At 55.9% G+C, this 14104-nt stretch overlaps 1 protein-coding gene across 5 annotated transcripts in view; it reads left to right on the forward strand.

Moving 5' to 3' along the window:
• Positions 1–14104, forward strand: part of arhgef1 (Rho guanine nucleotide exchange factor (GEF) 1) — a 129918-nt gene that overhangs the window by 90636 nt on the left and 25178 nt on the right. For 3 of the 5 annotated variants that reach the window (XM_072266262.1, XM_072266265.1, XM_072266263.1), the window contains 5 exons: positions 4946–4957; positions 6372–6524; positions 11179–11363; positions 13022–13168; positions 13571–13653. In XM_072266262.1, the coding sequence (XP_072122363.1) occupies positions 4946–4957; positions 6372–6524; positions 11179–11363; positions 13022–13168; positions 13571–13653 (580 nt within the window). The remainder of the gene's footprint in view (positions 1–4945; positions 4958–6371; positions 6525–11178; positions 11364–13021; positions 13169–13570; positions 13654–14104) is intronic. The other 2 variants (XM_072266264.1, XM_072266266.1) reach the window with 2 other exon arrangements.

Below are 14104 nucleotides of genomic sequence, written 5' to 3' on the forward strand. Positions count from 1 at the left end.
GTGGGGTAGGATTGGGACCCGATGGTGGCGGGTGGGGTGGGGGGGAGTGGGGGTTGGTGCTCTCTGTGCTGCTTTCTGCCTTCAGATTCTGCCAATGTTTCAGACTGACCTGGTTCTGTGGGTGGAGGAGGAGGGGGGGCCGAGAGGAAACCTTACCCTCACATCTCCTGGGACACGCCCTTCCTCTCTCGTGACTCAACTTTCTATGGCCCCCATATTTCCCTACGTGCATCTTGCCCGCATCCCCTGAATTTCCTGGCCAAAGACACCTTTTCTCCCTCTGTGGCTATCCCCCCTCCCTCCGAAACTTACACCCTCTCCTAAACCTACCCCTCTCCAAAACATACCCACTCCCCCCTTTCCAACACAACACCCCTTCCCATGTTACAGACATCCTTCCTTTAGAGGCATTCCCCTCTCATGACTGTGTCTACCCCGTCTGCCACCCTAAGACTTCCCCTCCCTCCAAATCTCTCCCCCCTGACATGCATGCCTGTTTTTGGCTCACCTCTGTCCTTATATACACACCCTCACCATCCACTGGCATAGACCAAATCCCCCTCCCCGTTACCATCCATCTGCTGTCTACCTGCATACACCTCCTCATCACACCCCCCCCTCCGCCCTTGCCCATGGCTGGCCTACCTCCTGCCGCTGTGCGAGCTTCCTGTGCAGTGCCTCGCTTTGCTGACTGCGCGGGGGGGTTGGGTGTGTGGGTGTGACAGTGAGGGTCAGAGTGAGTATGTGTGTGTGTGACCTGCCCTCCAGTGAGTGTGTGTGTGTCTGACCTGCCCTCCAGTTGTGTGTGTGTGTGTGTGTGTGTGTGAGAGAGAGATCTGCCCTGTCCTCCAGTGAGGGTTTGTGTGAGAGAGAGGGAGACTCCCATCCTCCAGTGAGGGTGTGTGTGTGTGTGTATGTGACCTGTCTTCTAGTGATGGTAGGTGTGTGTGTGTCTGTGTGTGAGAGAGAGAGAGAGAGACCCCCGTCCCCCAGTGAGGGTCAGTGTGTGTGTGAGAGAGAGGGAGAGAGAGCCCCCCCCCCCATCCCCCAGTGAGGGTCAGTATGTGTGTGAGAGAGAGAGGGAGCCCCCCCATCACACAGTGAGGGTCAGTGTGTGTGAGAGAGAGAGTCCCCATCCCCCAGTGAGAGTCAGTGTGTGTGAGAGAGAGAGAAACCCGTCCCACAGTGAGAGTCAGTGTGTGTGTGAGAGAGAGAAACCCCCGTCCCCCAGTGAGGGTCAGTGTGTGTGTGAGAGAGAGAGAAACCCGTCCCACAGTGAGAGTCAGTGTGTGTGTGAGAGAGAGAGAAACCCCCGTCCCCCAGTGAGGGTCAATGTGTGTGTGAGAGAGAGAAACCCGTCCCACAGTGAGAGTCAGTGTGTGTGTGTGAGAGAGAGAGAGAGATATCACCATCCCCCAGTGAGGGTCAGTGTGTGTGTGAGAGAGAGACAAAGAGAACCCCATCCCCCAGTGAGAGTGTGTGTGTGAGAGAGAGAGACCCCCGTCCCCCAGTGAGGGTCAGTGTGTGTGTGTGAGAGAGAAAGAGAACCCCTTCCCCCAGTGAGGGTCTGTGTGTTTGTGTGTGAGAGAGAGAGAGAGACCCCCTCCCCCAGTGAAGGTCAGTGTGTGTGAGAGAGAAAGAGAGAGATCCCGTCCCCCAGTGAGGGTCAGTGTGTGTGTGTGTGTGTGTGTGTGTGTGAGAGAGAGAGAGACCCCCGTCCCCCAGTGAGGGTCTGTGTGTGTGTGTGTGTGTGTGTGTGTGTGTGTGTGTGTGTGAGAGAGAGAGAGAGACCCCCGTCCCCCAGTGTTTGTGTGTATGTGAGAGAGAGAGTGATTGACCCATCCCTCAGTGCATGTCAGTGTGTGTGTGTCAGGGGGCCAAGGACCCTCCCTCCACACCCTTCCTCCCAAACACTATTTGTCACCCACCTCCCTTACTCCATCCCAGTTAGAACCCTCTTCTTTGGTTTAGAGTGTGGGGCATGAGAATTCAGCGAGGGGTAATGCTGGCTGCTGGCTGATTGGCTTCAAACCTCAGGAGCACGTGCCCCTCCCTGGAGCAGGGAACTTGTTCTAGAGTGTAGGGGCTGCCCCACTGTTGACAAAATGAGTCTGGGAGATGGGAGGGTTTGGAGCTGTTCTGCTAGATGGATGGGGTGTGGGGCAGAGCGAAATTCTTCATGAGACACCTCTCCCCTTCCAGGGCAAGAGTCCGTTTGCACTTTGCAAAACTGTACTCGTGTGCTGGGAAGGTGCCTCGGAAACCGAGCTCTCTCAAGTGCGTGCGCGTGTGATTGAATATGTGGATGGTGACAGGGAACAACGGCATGTTTGGAGGATGTCCGTGTGCTGGAGTTGGGTGTGTGTGTGCAAAAGCCCAGATGTGAGTGTACAAGGCAGGGCAGGGGGGCCGGAGGGGAGGTGAGCATCTTTGGTGCAAATATGCCTGCGTAGTTTAACATTTCTGGATCTTGGTGCTTATCCAGGGCAACACACACACACACACACACACACACACACACACACACAAAATGTTGAAGGAACTCGGCAGGTCAGGCAGCATCTATGGAAGGGAATGCTTGTTTCTGTAACTCAAGAGATTCTGCAGGTGCTGGAAATCCAGTGCAACACATATAAACTGCTGGAAGAACTCAGCTGGTCAGGCAGAACGCGTCACATTTAACCAGTCCAGCCATTCTCCTCTGACTTTCTTCCTTAACATGGGACTGAGCTGCGGTATAAGGACAAGCTTGGGTTGTTTCTCTGGAGCAGGGGAGGCTGAGGGAAGACCTGATGAAGATTTGTAAGATTATGAGAATAGATGGAGAAGACTTCCAGTATCTTTTACCCTAAGGCCAAAATGTCTGATATTAGAGGGTGAGGGAGATATTCCATGGAGAAGTGCAGGGCAAGTGTTCGTACACAGAGTACTACGTGCTTGGAATGTGCTGCCAGAAATAGTAATGGAGGCAGATAGGATAGGGGTATTTAAGAGGCTCTTGGATACGAACATGGATGTGCAGAGAATGGAGGAATGTAGACATGGTGTAGGCAGAAGGGATTAATGTAGACATCATGATTCGAAGTGCCTTTTCAGTTTTGTACTAATAATACGTTCCTTCTTTCCATTAGCTCTGAATAGGTTTTTGTTCTCTGTACTTTTATTTTGTTCACCAGAGAATGAGCGAGAGTGTGGACGATTCACAAATGCTGGGATGAGCGGGTGTGTACAGACAGTGGCGAGGTGTCTGTGGATGAGAGCGTGAGATTTGCTAAATGATTCTGACAGTCGCTGTGTTTTTGTGTGAAAGATGATGTGTGTGTAAGAGAGAGATACTGAGTGAGTGTGTGTATGTGTATAAGAGAGAGACCAAGATGATTTGGCTGTATATGGTGGGAGGGGGGACTGTATGTGTCTCAGCAAGTGTGTGTGTGACAGTGGGTGACAGTTCACAAGCAAGTGGACGTGTATAGAAAGTGGTGTATTTTGTGTAGATGAGAGTATGAAGTTTGCTGAATGACTGTGTGTGTGAGAGAGAGTTGCTGTGTTTCTTAGTGAGAGATGATGGGTGTGTAAGAGAGAGAATCTGTGTGTGTGTGTGTGTGTGTGTGTGAAAGAGAGTCTGGGTGTATGTACAGGTCATTCACATACAATTACCGTCACTCTCACCCTCACCCACTCACACTCACATTAATTCACTCATAAAGACTGTCACACTCACATGCACAATCTCTCATGCACATCTATTGGCACCTGCTCACACAGGCCCACGATTGCTGTTACGCATGTGCACTCACTCAGTCACTCACTCTCACTCACTCACTCTCTCATACTCACTCACTCTCTCATACTCACTCACTCTCACATACTCATTCTCTCATACTCACTCTCTCATACTCACTCACTCTCTCATACTCACTCTCACATACTCACTCTCATACTCACTCTCACATACTCACTCTCACATACTCACTCTCTCATACTCACTGTCTCTCATACTCACTGTCTCTCATACTCACTCACTCTCTCATACTCACTCTCACATGCTCACTCACTCTCACATACTCACTCACTCTCATACTCAGTCACTCTCTCATACTCACTCTCATACTCACTCTCACATACTCACTCACTCACTCTCACATACTCTCTCATACTCACTCACTCTCACATACTGTCTCTCATACTCACTGCCTCATATACTCACTGTCTCTCATACTCTCTCATACTCACTGTCTCACATACTCTCACTCTCATACTCACTCTCACATGCTCACTGTCTCACATACTCACTGTCTCTCATACTCACTCACTCTCATGCTCACTCTCTCATACTCTCACATACTCACTCACTCACTCTCACATACTCACTCTCTCATACTCTCATACTCACTCACTCTCACATGCTCACTCACTCTCTCATGCTCACTCACTCTCTCATACTCACTCACATGCTCACTCACTCTCTCATGCTCAGTCTCACATACTCACTCTCTCATACTCACTCACTCTCACATGCTCACTCTCTCATGCTCACTCACTCACTCTGTCATACTCACTCACTCTCTCATACTCACTCACTCATGCTCACTCACTCTCACATACTCGCTCACTCACTCACTGTCACATTCAGAGCCAAGCGGTAACAAACCGGCCTTCATGGTGTACTCTCACCTTGCCACCCCCAACCCCCTACCCGTCCCAGGGCTTTAGGAATGAACTGAATCACCATCTCCTGCTCATCTGCTCCCCCAGTAAGGGTTGAAGGATTCTTTTCCATGGAGGAGCCAGCGAGGAAGGGGAGGATTGAGAGCACCTTTCTCCTCACTCTGCTAGGGGCCTGTCCATTAATTTGTTCATAAGCCCTTCACAACTACCTGCCATTCCCTTCTCCTTACCCCCATCTCTGGGGTGCCTATTAATGGATTGCAATATTTATTTGCAGAAGGAAATCCAGGTTGGTGAAGTTGTTGTAGATTCTGCGTGTCTGTGGCGTCACACTGAAACCCCGCCCCCACCCGACGTAGTGAGGCATCGACAGGTGAAGTGGGGAGTGAAGGTGAAATAACCCACTCCACCACTCCCTCCTGATGTCACCCACTTCGCCCCCCATCCCTCGAACTAACGCCCCGCCCAGGCACCTTCCAATTCTCCCCTTTTGGAAACGGAACTGCTTTCTATCCTGAGCTCTACACCTTTCTCACCCCATCAACGTCAGTCCCAGATCTGCCGGTTCCCAAACCCCACAACAACCCGTCTCCCCCTGTCATCTCCCCGACACACGACACACCTGAACCCCTCCTTTCCCCGTCCACTCTCTCTCTCCTCCATGCCCTCTCCAGCCACCCACTCCCCCTGCCCAGCCGGCCGGCCGCCCGCCCCCTCCCCCTGCCCAGCACCCCCTCTCTCCCAGCACCCCCTCTCTCCCAGCACCCCCTCTCTCACAGCCCCCCTCTCTCCCACCCCCCGAACCCCTTCTCTCTGCCAGTCCCCCGCCCGCCCGCTCCCTCTCTCTCCCCGCCCGCTCCCTCTCTCTCCCCGCCCGCTCCCTCTCTCTCCCCGCCCGCTCCCTCTCTCTCCCCGCCCGCTCCCTCTCTCTCCCCGCCCGCTCCCTCTCTCTCCCCGCCCGCTCCCTCTCTCTCCCCGCCCGCTCCCTCTCTCTCCCCGTCCGCTCCCTCTCTCCCCGCCCGCTCCCTCTCTCTCCCCGCCCGCTCCCTCTCTCTCCCCGCCCGCTCCCTCTCTCTCCCCGCCCGCTCCCTCTCTCTCCCCGCGCCCGCTCCCTCTCTCTCCCCGCGCCCGCTCCCTCTCTCTCCCCGCGCCCGCTCCCTCTCTCTCCCCGCGCCCGCTCCCTCTCTGTCCCCGCCTGCTCGCCCCTCTCTCTCCCCGCCCGCTCGCCCCTCTCTCTCTCCCCCCGCCCGCTCGCCCCTCTCTCTCTCCCCCCGCCCGCTCGCCCCTCTCTCTCTCCCCCCGCCCGCTCGCCCCTCTCTCTCTCCCCGCCCGCTCGCCCCTCTCTCTCTCCCCGCCCGCTCCCCCTCTCTCTCCCTGCCCGCCCGCTCCCCCCTCTCTCTCCCTGCCCGCCCGCTCCCCCTCTCTCTCTCCCCGCCCGCCCGCTCCCTCTCTCTTCTCCACTCTCCGCCAGCCCCTCTCTCCCTTCTCTTTCCCCTTTCCCTTTCTCTGTCCCCTTTCCCTTTCTCTGTCCATCCACTATTCTCCTTTCTCTCTCTCTCACCCCTTTCCCCTCCCCGAATTTCTCCCTCTCTCTTTCTCCTTTCCCTTCCTCCTCTTGGCACGTATGCCCCGCCCTTCGACACAGATGACCCACTCTTTTCCCTCTCCCTGCTGCCACATGCCCCACAATGACCTCCCTCAAGACTGTCAGGGAAGCTGGGTCGCTCGGCCAGCCTGCGCACCTACAGTGACCGCCGGCGATCGCACAAGGGCACGACCAAGGGCAAGCAACCCCGGTCCCGCAGTGACGTCGACGTCCAGGCAGCCGCCAGGGCCTCCGACCTCCAGAGTCAGAAGTAGGTGCCATGGCACCCTTGGGTGGGGTAGGGTGGGTTTGTGGGCAGAGTGAGGAGAAGGTGATAGGGGTCAAACTTTTGCAGGGAAGGGTTGCAGAAAGATCAATGAGGAGGTCAGTATTTTGTGGAGGAGCCCGCCAACATCAAAGGTTGACCCAGGGGTGAGGATAAGGATGGTGGGTGTGGAAAAAGATCAGTGCGTTGGGAATTGTCAAGGGTGGGCTGGTAAATGGGTGGTTAAGCCCTTCTTGGTACTGAATTAGTGTGAGTGCGGGTCATCCCAGGACAAGAACAAGTGTCAATGGACTCAGGAATTTGCAGAGGTTCAGAGGTGGGGAGGGGATGGAGACGAAATGGACAGGGGTGATGTCGGGGGAGGAGGGTGAGTCACAGGTGCTAAGGAGGTATGGAGGGACAGGGAGTGTGAAGGAGTCAGCATGGGGGTCTGCTGGGAGGATGTAGGGTATGGTGTCACCCGTGTCGAGGTTGAGTGGCGACCAGGTGTTTAGGACGGGGTGGGTCATTGTGGGCTCTGGAGGTTAGTGGGTGTCAAAAGTGGTCGGGATGGGTGGTGAAAGAGCTCAAGGGTGGGGAGGGTCACTGGAGGGAGCAGAAGTTTGTGGTGTCAGATTGATGGGAGAATGTGTGAGGGCCAACGATTAAATGTGGGAGGGTCGTTGGGGATGTTTGGAAGTTCGTGGGGCTCAAATGTGGAGAGGGAAGGGATGCAGATGGGTGATGGGAAGAGGTCAAGGGATAGAGGGTTAGTATTAGGCATGGACAGTCACTGGGTTCAAAGGTTAGATGAGTTGAGTGATAATAGTTAAGGGTCAACAGGTCAAGGATGTGGAGGGCTACGGGGGTGGAATTTCACAGGGATCAAAGGCAAAGAGAGTTGAAGGTGATAGAATGGATAAACATTTTAACAGGTCAATGGTGGGGAGCACTTTTGGGGGAGATGACTGGGTTTGGCACAGTCAGGGGTCAAGTAGCGCGTGTCCCTGTCCCCAAACCCATCCGCCTCTTCCTCTCCTAAATCCCAGTCCTTCCATGTACGATGTCCGTCGAGCCTTCCCAGGGTATCCCACTGGCCTCAGTCACCCTTCCCACCCTCCACCCCATCCAGATGGCGGATGTGGGGGCATGGAAGCCAGTGTGGGGCTCTGGGACCTTGTCATGTGTGCAGGCTTAGATCCCCTACTCAATTGTGCCCCCCCCCCACCTGTCTTGCGAGTATGTGTGTGAGTGTATGTACGAGGCATTCCCTTTGTTTTAATTTGCATCCGGTCGGGTGAGGGGGAGACGGGGCTCTTGGGCTGATGTCGGATAGTGAGATGGGCTGAACCTTACAAAGCACGACCAAATGTAGTGCACGATGGCGAGATTACGCGAGGGGACTTCAGTGGGCATTATCGGAGTCGCTGTTGATGCCACACTTGGAAAAACGTGTACCATTTCTGCCACCTTGATATAAGGAAAGGTGTTACTAAACTAACGTGGACAAATAGGACACAACATCGATGGTCAACCCCAACCAATGGAGGGCCTCAATATTGTTACTAATCTAGAAAGATTTATGAGGATGTTGCCCAGCCTTGGAGAGCCTAAGTTACAAGGGAAGGTTGCATCGACAAGGTCTTAATTCCCTGGAGATTGAGGGGTGACCTGATAGGGGTATATGAGATCAGGAGGGGTATAGATACAGTGAAAGCACATACTCTTTTTCACCCAGCAATCTGAAGCTGCAATCTTTCCACTGCTGACCGCTCAATGAGGACTGGTGTGTGTTCTTTTGACTTCCATTCCCTGAAGTCCACAATCAGTTTCCTGGTCTTGGTGACATTGAATGCAATTGAGTGAAAGTCTTAATTGTCAATATTTTGGGACCTGAGAGGAAACGTCTTCACACTCAGGATGGTGGGTCTATGAAATGAGCTGCCAGAGGAAGTGGTTGAGGCAGGTACACTTACAATACTTAGAAGAGTGTTGGACAGGTACATGGATAGGAAAACATGGGCAAGGAGGAGTAGCTGGATGGGAATCTTGGACAAGCTGGGCCGACGGGCCTGTTTCCGTACTGTGAACTATACTTGTCACTCAGATCTGAAAGTGGGAAGAACTCTGCTCATTTTACCATCCAGAGACCCCAGGTTCAATCTCGATCTCAGGCACTCTCTTCGTGGATCCGAATGAGGTGCATTGTCACCAACATATGCCATGAAGTTTGTCATTTTGTGGCAGAAGTGCAGAATAAAGACATCAAATTGCTGCAAGTTCTGAAATAATAGCTGAATTGTTCAAAAGAGGAATAGCAAGATAGTGTTCATGGACTGTATTAAAATCTGATGGGGGAGGGGAATAAGCTGTTCCTAAAATGTTGGATGTGTGTCTTCAGGCTCCTGTACCTCCTCCCCGATGGTAGTGAAGAGATACCCTCAGTGATGGACGCCACCTGCTTAAGGCACTGCCTGTTGAAGGTGTCCGTGATGGTGGGGAGGGTGGTTCCGGTGTTGGAGCTGATTGAGTCTGCCACCGTCTGCAGCCTCTTGTCACCCTGTGCACTGGAACCGCCGTAGCAGGCCGCCAGTCAAAATGCTGTCCACCGTAGAAATTTGCAACAGGCTTTGGTGAAGCACCATATCTCCTTACGTTCTCCCGGTGACCCCGTGGTTTTCCCGGATGCTCCAGTTTCCTCCCACATCCCAGGGAAAGGCACGGAGGATGGCGGGGTTAAATGGCTGCTGTGAGTTACCCCACATCCCTTGGCGGAACTGAGCTGGGAGAAGATGCAAGGGGGAAGGGAGTGAGGGAGAATAGGGTGTGTGTTCCAGAGGATTAAGGTAGCGACAGGATGGAGGCAACATTGGCATCTCGGCGCCAGGGTGCGAGCAGGGCGGGCAGACGTCTGTCTCTGTGCTGAGCTGTCTCCCCACTCACTGCTGTGTCACACCGTCTCGTTTGCTCGCCGTCTGTGTCCGTCTGCCTCCCAGCAGCCACCTGCGTCCGTCTGTCTTGCAATTTGACTCACAAGGTTGTCGGCAACTGGCTGTTTCCTGGCCTCTCTACCCTCACGTCTCCCCCTCTGTCCTGTCTGTATCTCTCCCGTCTCCCCATACATTCCCTCACTGTCAGTGCCTCACTCTTTGTTGTCACTCTGTTTCCCTGTCTCACACCCTCTACCCCCTCCCTATCCTCACTCCCTCCACCCCTTACCCCACCCCTCCACCCCTTACCCCACTCCTCCACCCCTCCACCCCTTACCCCACTCCTCCACAACTCCACCCCTCCACCCTACCCCTCCAACCCTCCACCCCTTACCCCTTACTCCACTCCTCCACAACACTCCACCCCTCCACCCTACCCCTTCACCCCACCTCTCCACCCCTCACCACACCCCTCCACAACTCCACCCCTCCACCCTACCCCTCCACCCCACCCCTCCAGACCTTACCACACCCCTCCACCCCATCCCTCCAGACCTTACCCCACTCCTCCACTACCCCACCTCTCCACCCCTTACCACACCCCTCCACAACTCCACCCCTCCACCCCTTACCCCACTCCTCCACAACTCCACCCCTCCACCCTACCCCTCCACCCCATCCCTCCAGACCTTACCCCACTCCTCCACTACCCACCTCTCCACCCCTTACCACACCCCTCCACAACTCCACCCCTCCACCCCTTACCCCACTCCTCCACAACTCCACCCCTCCACCCTACCCCTCCACCCCACCCCTCCAGACCTTACCACACCCCTCCACTACCCCACCTCTCCACCCCTTACCCCACCCCTCCACTACCCCACCTCTCCACCCCTTACCCCACCCCTCCACTACCCCACCTCTCCACCCCTTACCCCACCCCTCCACTACCCCACCTCTCCACCCCTTACTACACCCCTCCACTACCCCACCTCTCCACCCCTTACCACACCCCTCCACTACTTCACCCCTCTACCCCTTACCCCACTCCTCCACAACTCCACCCCTTCACCCCTTACCCCACTCCTCCACAACTCCACCCCTCCACCCCTTACCCCACTCCTCCACAACTCCACCCCTCCACCCTACCCCTCCAACCCTCCACCCCTTACCCCACTCCTCCACAACTCCACCACCCCTCCACCCTACCCCTCCACCCCATCCCTCCAGACCTTACCACACCCCTCCACTACCCCACCCCTCCACCCCTTACCACACCCCTCCACTACCCCACCTCTCCACCCCTTACCCCACTCCTCCACAACACTCCACCCCTCTACCCCTTACCCCACTCCTCCACAACTCCACCCCACCCCTCCACCCCATCCCTCCACCACCCCACCCCTCCAGACCTTACCACACCCCTCCACCCATTATCCCACAATCTTTACCCCATCCCTGCTACGCTCACCTCTCATCCTCCTCACCCCTCACCCTCCCTATCCCACACTCCCCCTCATCCTCCTCTCCCCCATCCTCCTCTCCCCCATCCACCACCCACCAGCCTCCTCCCCCTCCCTTTTCCCTCTCACTGTCTGTCTGTCTGTCTCTCTCTCTCTCTCTCTCTCACCTCCCTGCACTCCCCCACCACCCCCTCACCCACCGTTCATCTGGGTATGTTGCTGCCACTGGCCTCCCGTGCTTACAGAATGCCCTTGATGTGCCCACAGCGTTGATCCTGGGGGGAGCGGAGGATCAGACGGCCAGCCGTCCTTTCTGCCTGCCCAGCCTGAGGACAGTGGGCCGCGCGTTACTCCGCTGGAGACGGAGCCGTCCAACTGGCGGCAGCTGGTCAGCGGTGAACAGCTCCTCAGGCTGAGGAAATCCGAGGTCAAGCGGCAGGAGGTGATCAACGGTGAGTGCAGGGCGAGGGAGACACTACACAACCCATCCCTCGCCTCCCTCCCCTCTCCCTCTCTTCCACACTCCTCCCCACTTCTCCCTTCCCCTCTCTTCCACACTCCTCCCTTCCCCTCTCTTCCACTCTCTTCCACACTCCTCCCGTTCCCCTCTTCCACATTCCTCCCGTTCCCCTCTCTTCCACACTCCTCCCTTCCCCTCTCTTCCACACTCCTCCCGTTCCCCTCTCTTCCACACTCCTCCTTTCCCCTCTCTTCCACACTCCTCCCATTCCTCTCTCTTCCACACTCCTCCCATTCCTCTCTCTTCCACACTCCTCCCTTCCCCTCTCTTCCACACTCCTCCCTTCCCCTCTCTTCCACACTCCTCCCGTTCCCCTCTCTTCCACACTCCTCCTTTCCCCTCTCATCCACACTCCTCCCGTTCCCCTCTCTTCCACACTCCTCCCATTCCCCTCTCTTCCACACTCCTCCCGTTCCCCTCTCTTCCACACTCCTCCCGTTCCCCTCTCTTCCACACTCCTCCTTTCCCCTCTCATCCACACTCCTCCCGTTCCCCTCTCTTCCACACTCCTCCCGTTCCCCTCTCTTCCACACTCCTCCCGTTCCCCTCTCTTCCACACTCCTCCCGTTCCCCTCTCTTCCACATTCCTCCCGTTCCCCTCTCTTCCACACTCCTCCCGTTCCCCTCTCTTCCACACTCCTCCCGTTCTCCTCTCTTCCACACTCCTCCCCTTCCCCCTCTCTTCCACACTCCTCCCTTTCCCCCTCTCTTCCACACACCTTCCCCCCTTCCTTTTCCAACCTTTGTCCCCTTTTCTCTCCCCCGCAACACACTCTTCCTCTAAATATCTATGGCTCCCTTATGCACTCCCCTCAACTGGACCCCTCTCCATCTCTCCCCAACCTCCTCAAACCCCCACAGTCTTTCACTTCCACCTCTCCTCATTCACAAACCTCTGGCATCCTTCCCAAACCTTCCCCAGTCTTGGTGGCAGAAGGATAAAGGGAGATGGAGGTGATAGGGGAGAGGAGGAAGGAGAGGGTAGGTCAGCAAGAGGGAAGGGAGTTAGACTGGGAGGGTGAGATGGAGGGGAGCGGAGGGAGTGTGGGGATGGGCTAGACAGAGAAGGGGAGAAAGAGAGATGGGGAGATATTGGCGGAGAGGAGATGGACGGGTGGAGAACTGAGCAGAATATGGGAGAAGAGAGGAGAGGGGAGGTAGCAAGGTGGAGGGGTACGGAGATGGGCTAGATGGAGAAGGGATGATGGGGAAGAAGTGAGATGGGAGATGAGAGGGGAGGGGTGGAGAACTGAGCAGAGTATAGGAGATGGAGGAGGGAGAGTGATGTAGAGGGGGTGCAGAGATAGGGAAGTGGAGGGGTGCAGAGATGGGCTAGACAGAAAAGTGGAGATGGGGAGGAAGGGAGATGTGGGGGAGAGAAAATAGAAGGGGTGGCATGGAGAACTGAGCAGGGTATGGGGGGTGGAGGGAGAATGGAGATGGAGGACGAAGGGCGAATGGAGATGGAGGGCATAGGGTGAAGGGAGGGGAGATATGGAGAGTTGTGTAGTGTGAGGGGAGGGCGACAGGAGAGAAGATAGGGGAGAAGAAGAGGGGAGAACAGTCTTTGACACTCACTGTCCCCCTCAGAATTGATCATCACAGAGCATGCCCATATGAGAATGCTGAAGGTGCTCTATGAGGTATTCTACCAACGCATGCTGGCTGAGAGCATCCTCACCGGTACCGAACTCCAGAGCATCTTCCCCAGCCTGGACGAGCTGATCGAAGTCCACGGTACGTCTCCTACCCCTCGAGGACTGGGGGTGCAGGAGGTGTGCTGGGTGCGGGCTGTTGGGGAGGCAAGGGTGGGAGTCTTGTGGCGGGTTTGGCGAGGGGTGGTGGAGGGGCAGAAATTGGGAGGGATGGAGGTGTAGATACAGGTACGGGTGAGGGAGTGGACGATGGGAGGGGGGCAGTTGGTGATGCTGATGGGGAGGCAAAGGTTGAGGGGGAGAGGTCGGTGATGAGGAGGGTTCTGTGATAGGATTGGGTGATGAGGCCAGGAGGGGTGAGAGGTACGGGTTGGGTCTGGGAGCGGTCGCAGTTCCCCTTCTACTGCCATCTGTCTGGGTGTTTTGTGCAACTGTACCCCCTTGCCCACCACTAACCCCTTGCCCATCTCCCTCCACGCCACAGCCTCGTTCTACAACAACATGAAAAAGATTCGTCAAGACAATGATTACTTGGTGATGGAGATCGGCGACACCCTCCTCGCCATGGTAGGTGCATGTGGGGTGGCGTGGGGTGCCTACATCAGGGATGTATATAGGGTGTGCGGGGTGTTGTGCGTACATTGGAGAGGCACGAGGGACAGGGCGGGGTTTGTATACTGGTAACACTACAGGGAACGTGGGGACGAGCAGAAGACCATGTGGGGCTTGTACAGCGAGGACTTGCGTGGGACAGTGTGGGGTGCATACGGCACTGTGCATACATCGGGGGGCTGAATGGCGTTCGTACATTGGGGACACGTGGGGTCTATACATTGAGAATGCGCACAGCAAGCGTCCAGCACTGTGCGTACGTTGGGGTCACATGCGGGACAAGGTGGGGTCTGTACACTGGGAACGCGCATGGTGCGTACATCGGGGATGTGTGCGGGACAGCAAAGGGAGCTTACCTCGGAGGCGCGTGCAGGACAGTGGGGGACAACAATGAGACTGCGTTGCT

Source organism: Mobula birostris, chromosome 8 (assembly GCF_030028105.1).
Source record: "Mobula birostris isolate sMobBir1 chromosome 8, sMobBir1.hap1, whole genome shotgun sequence".
NCBI lineage: Eukaryota > Metazoa > Chordata > Chondrichthyes > Myliobatiformes > Myliobatidae > Mobula > Mobula birostris.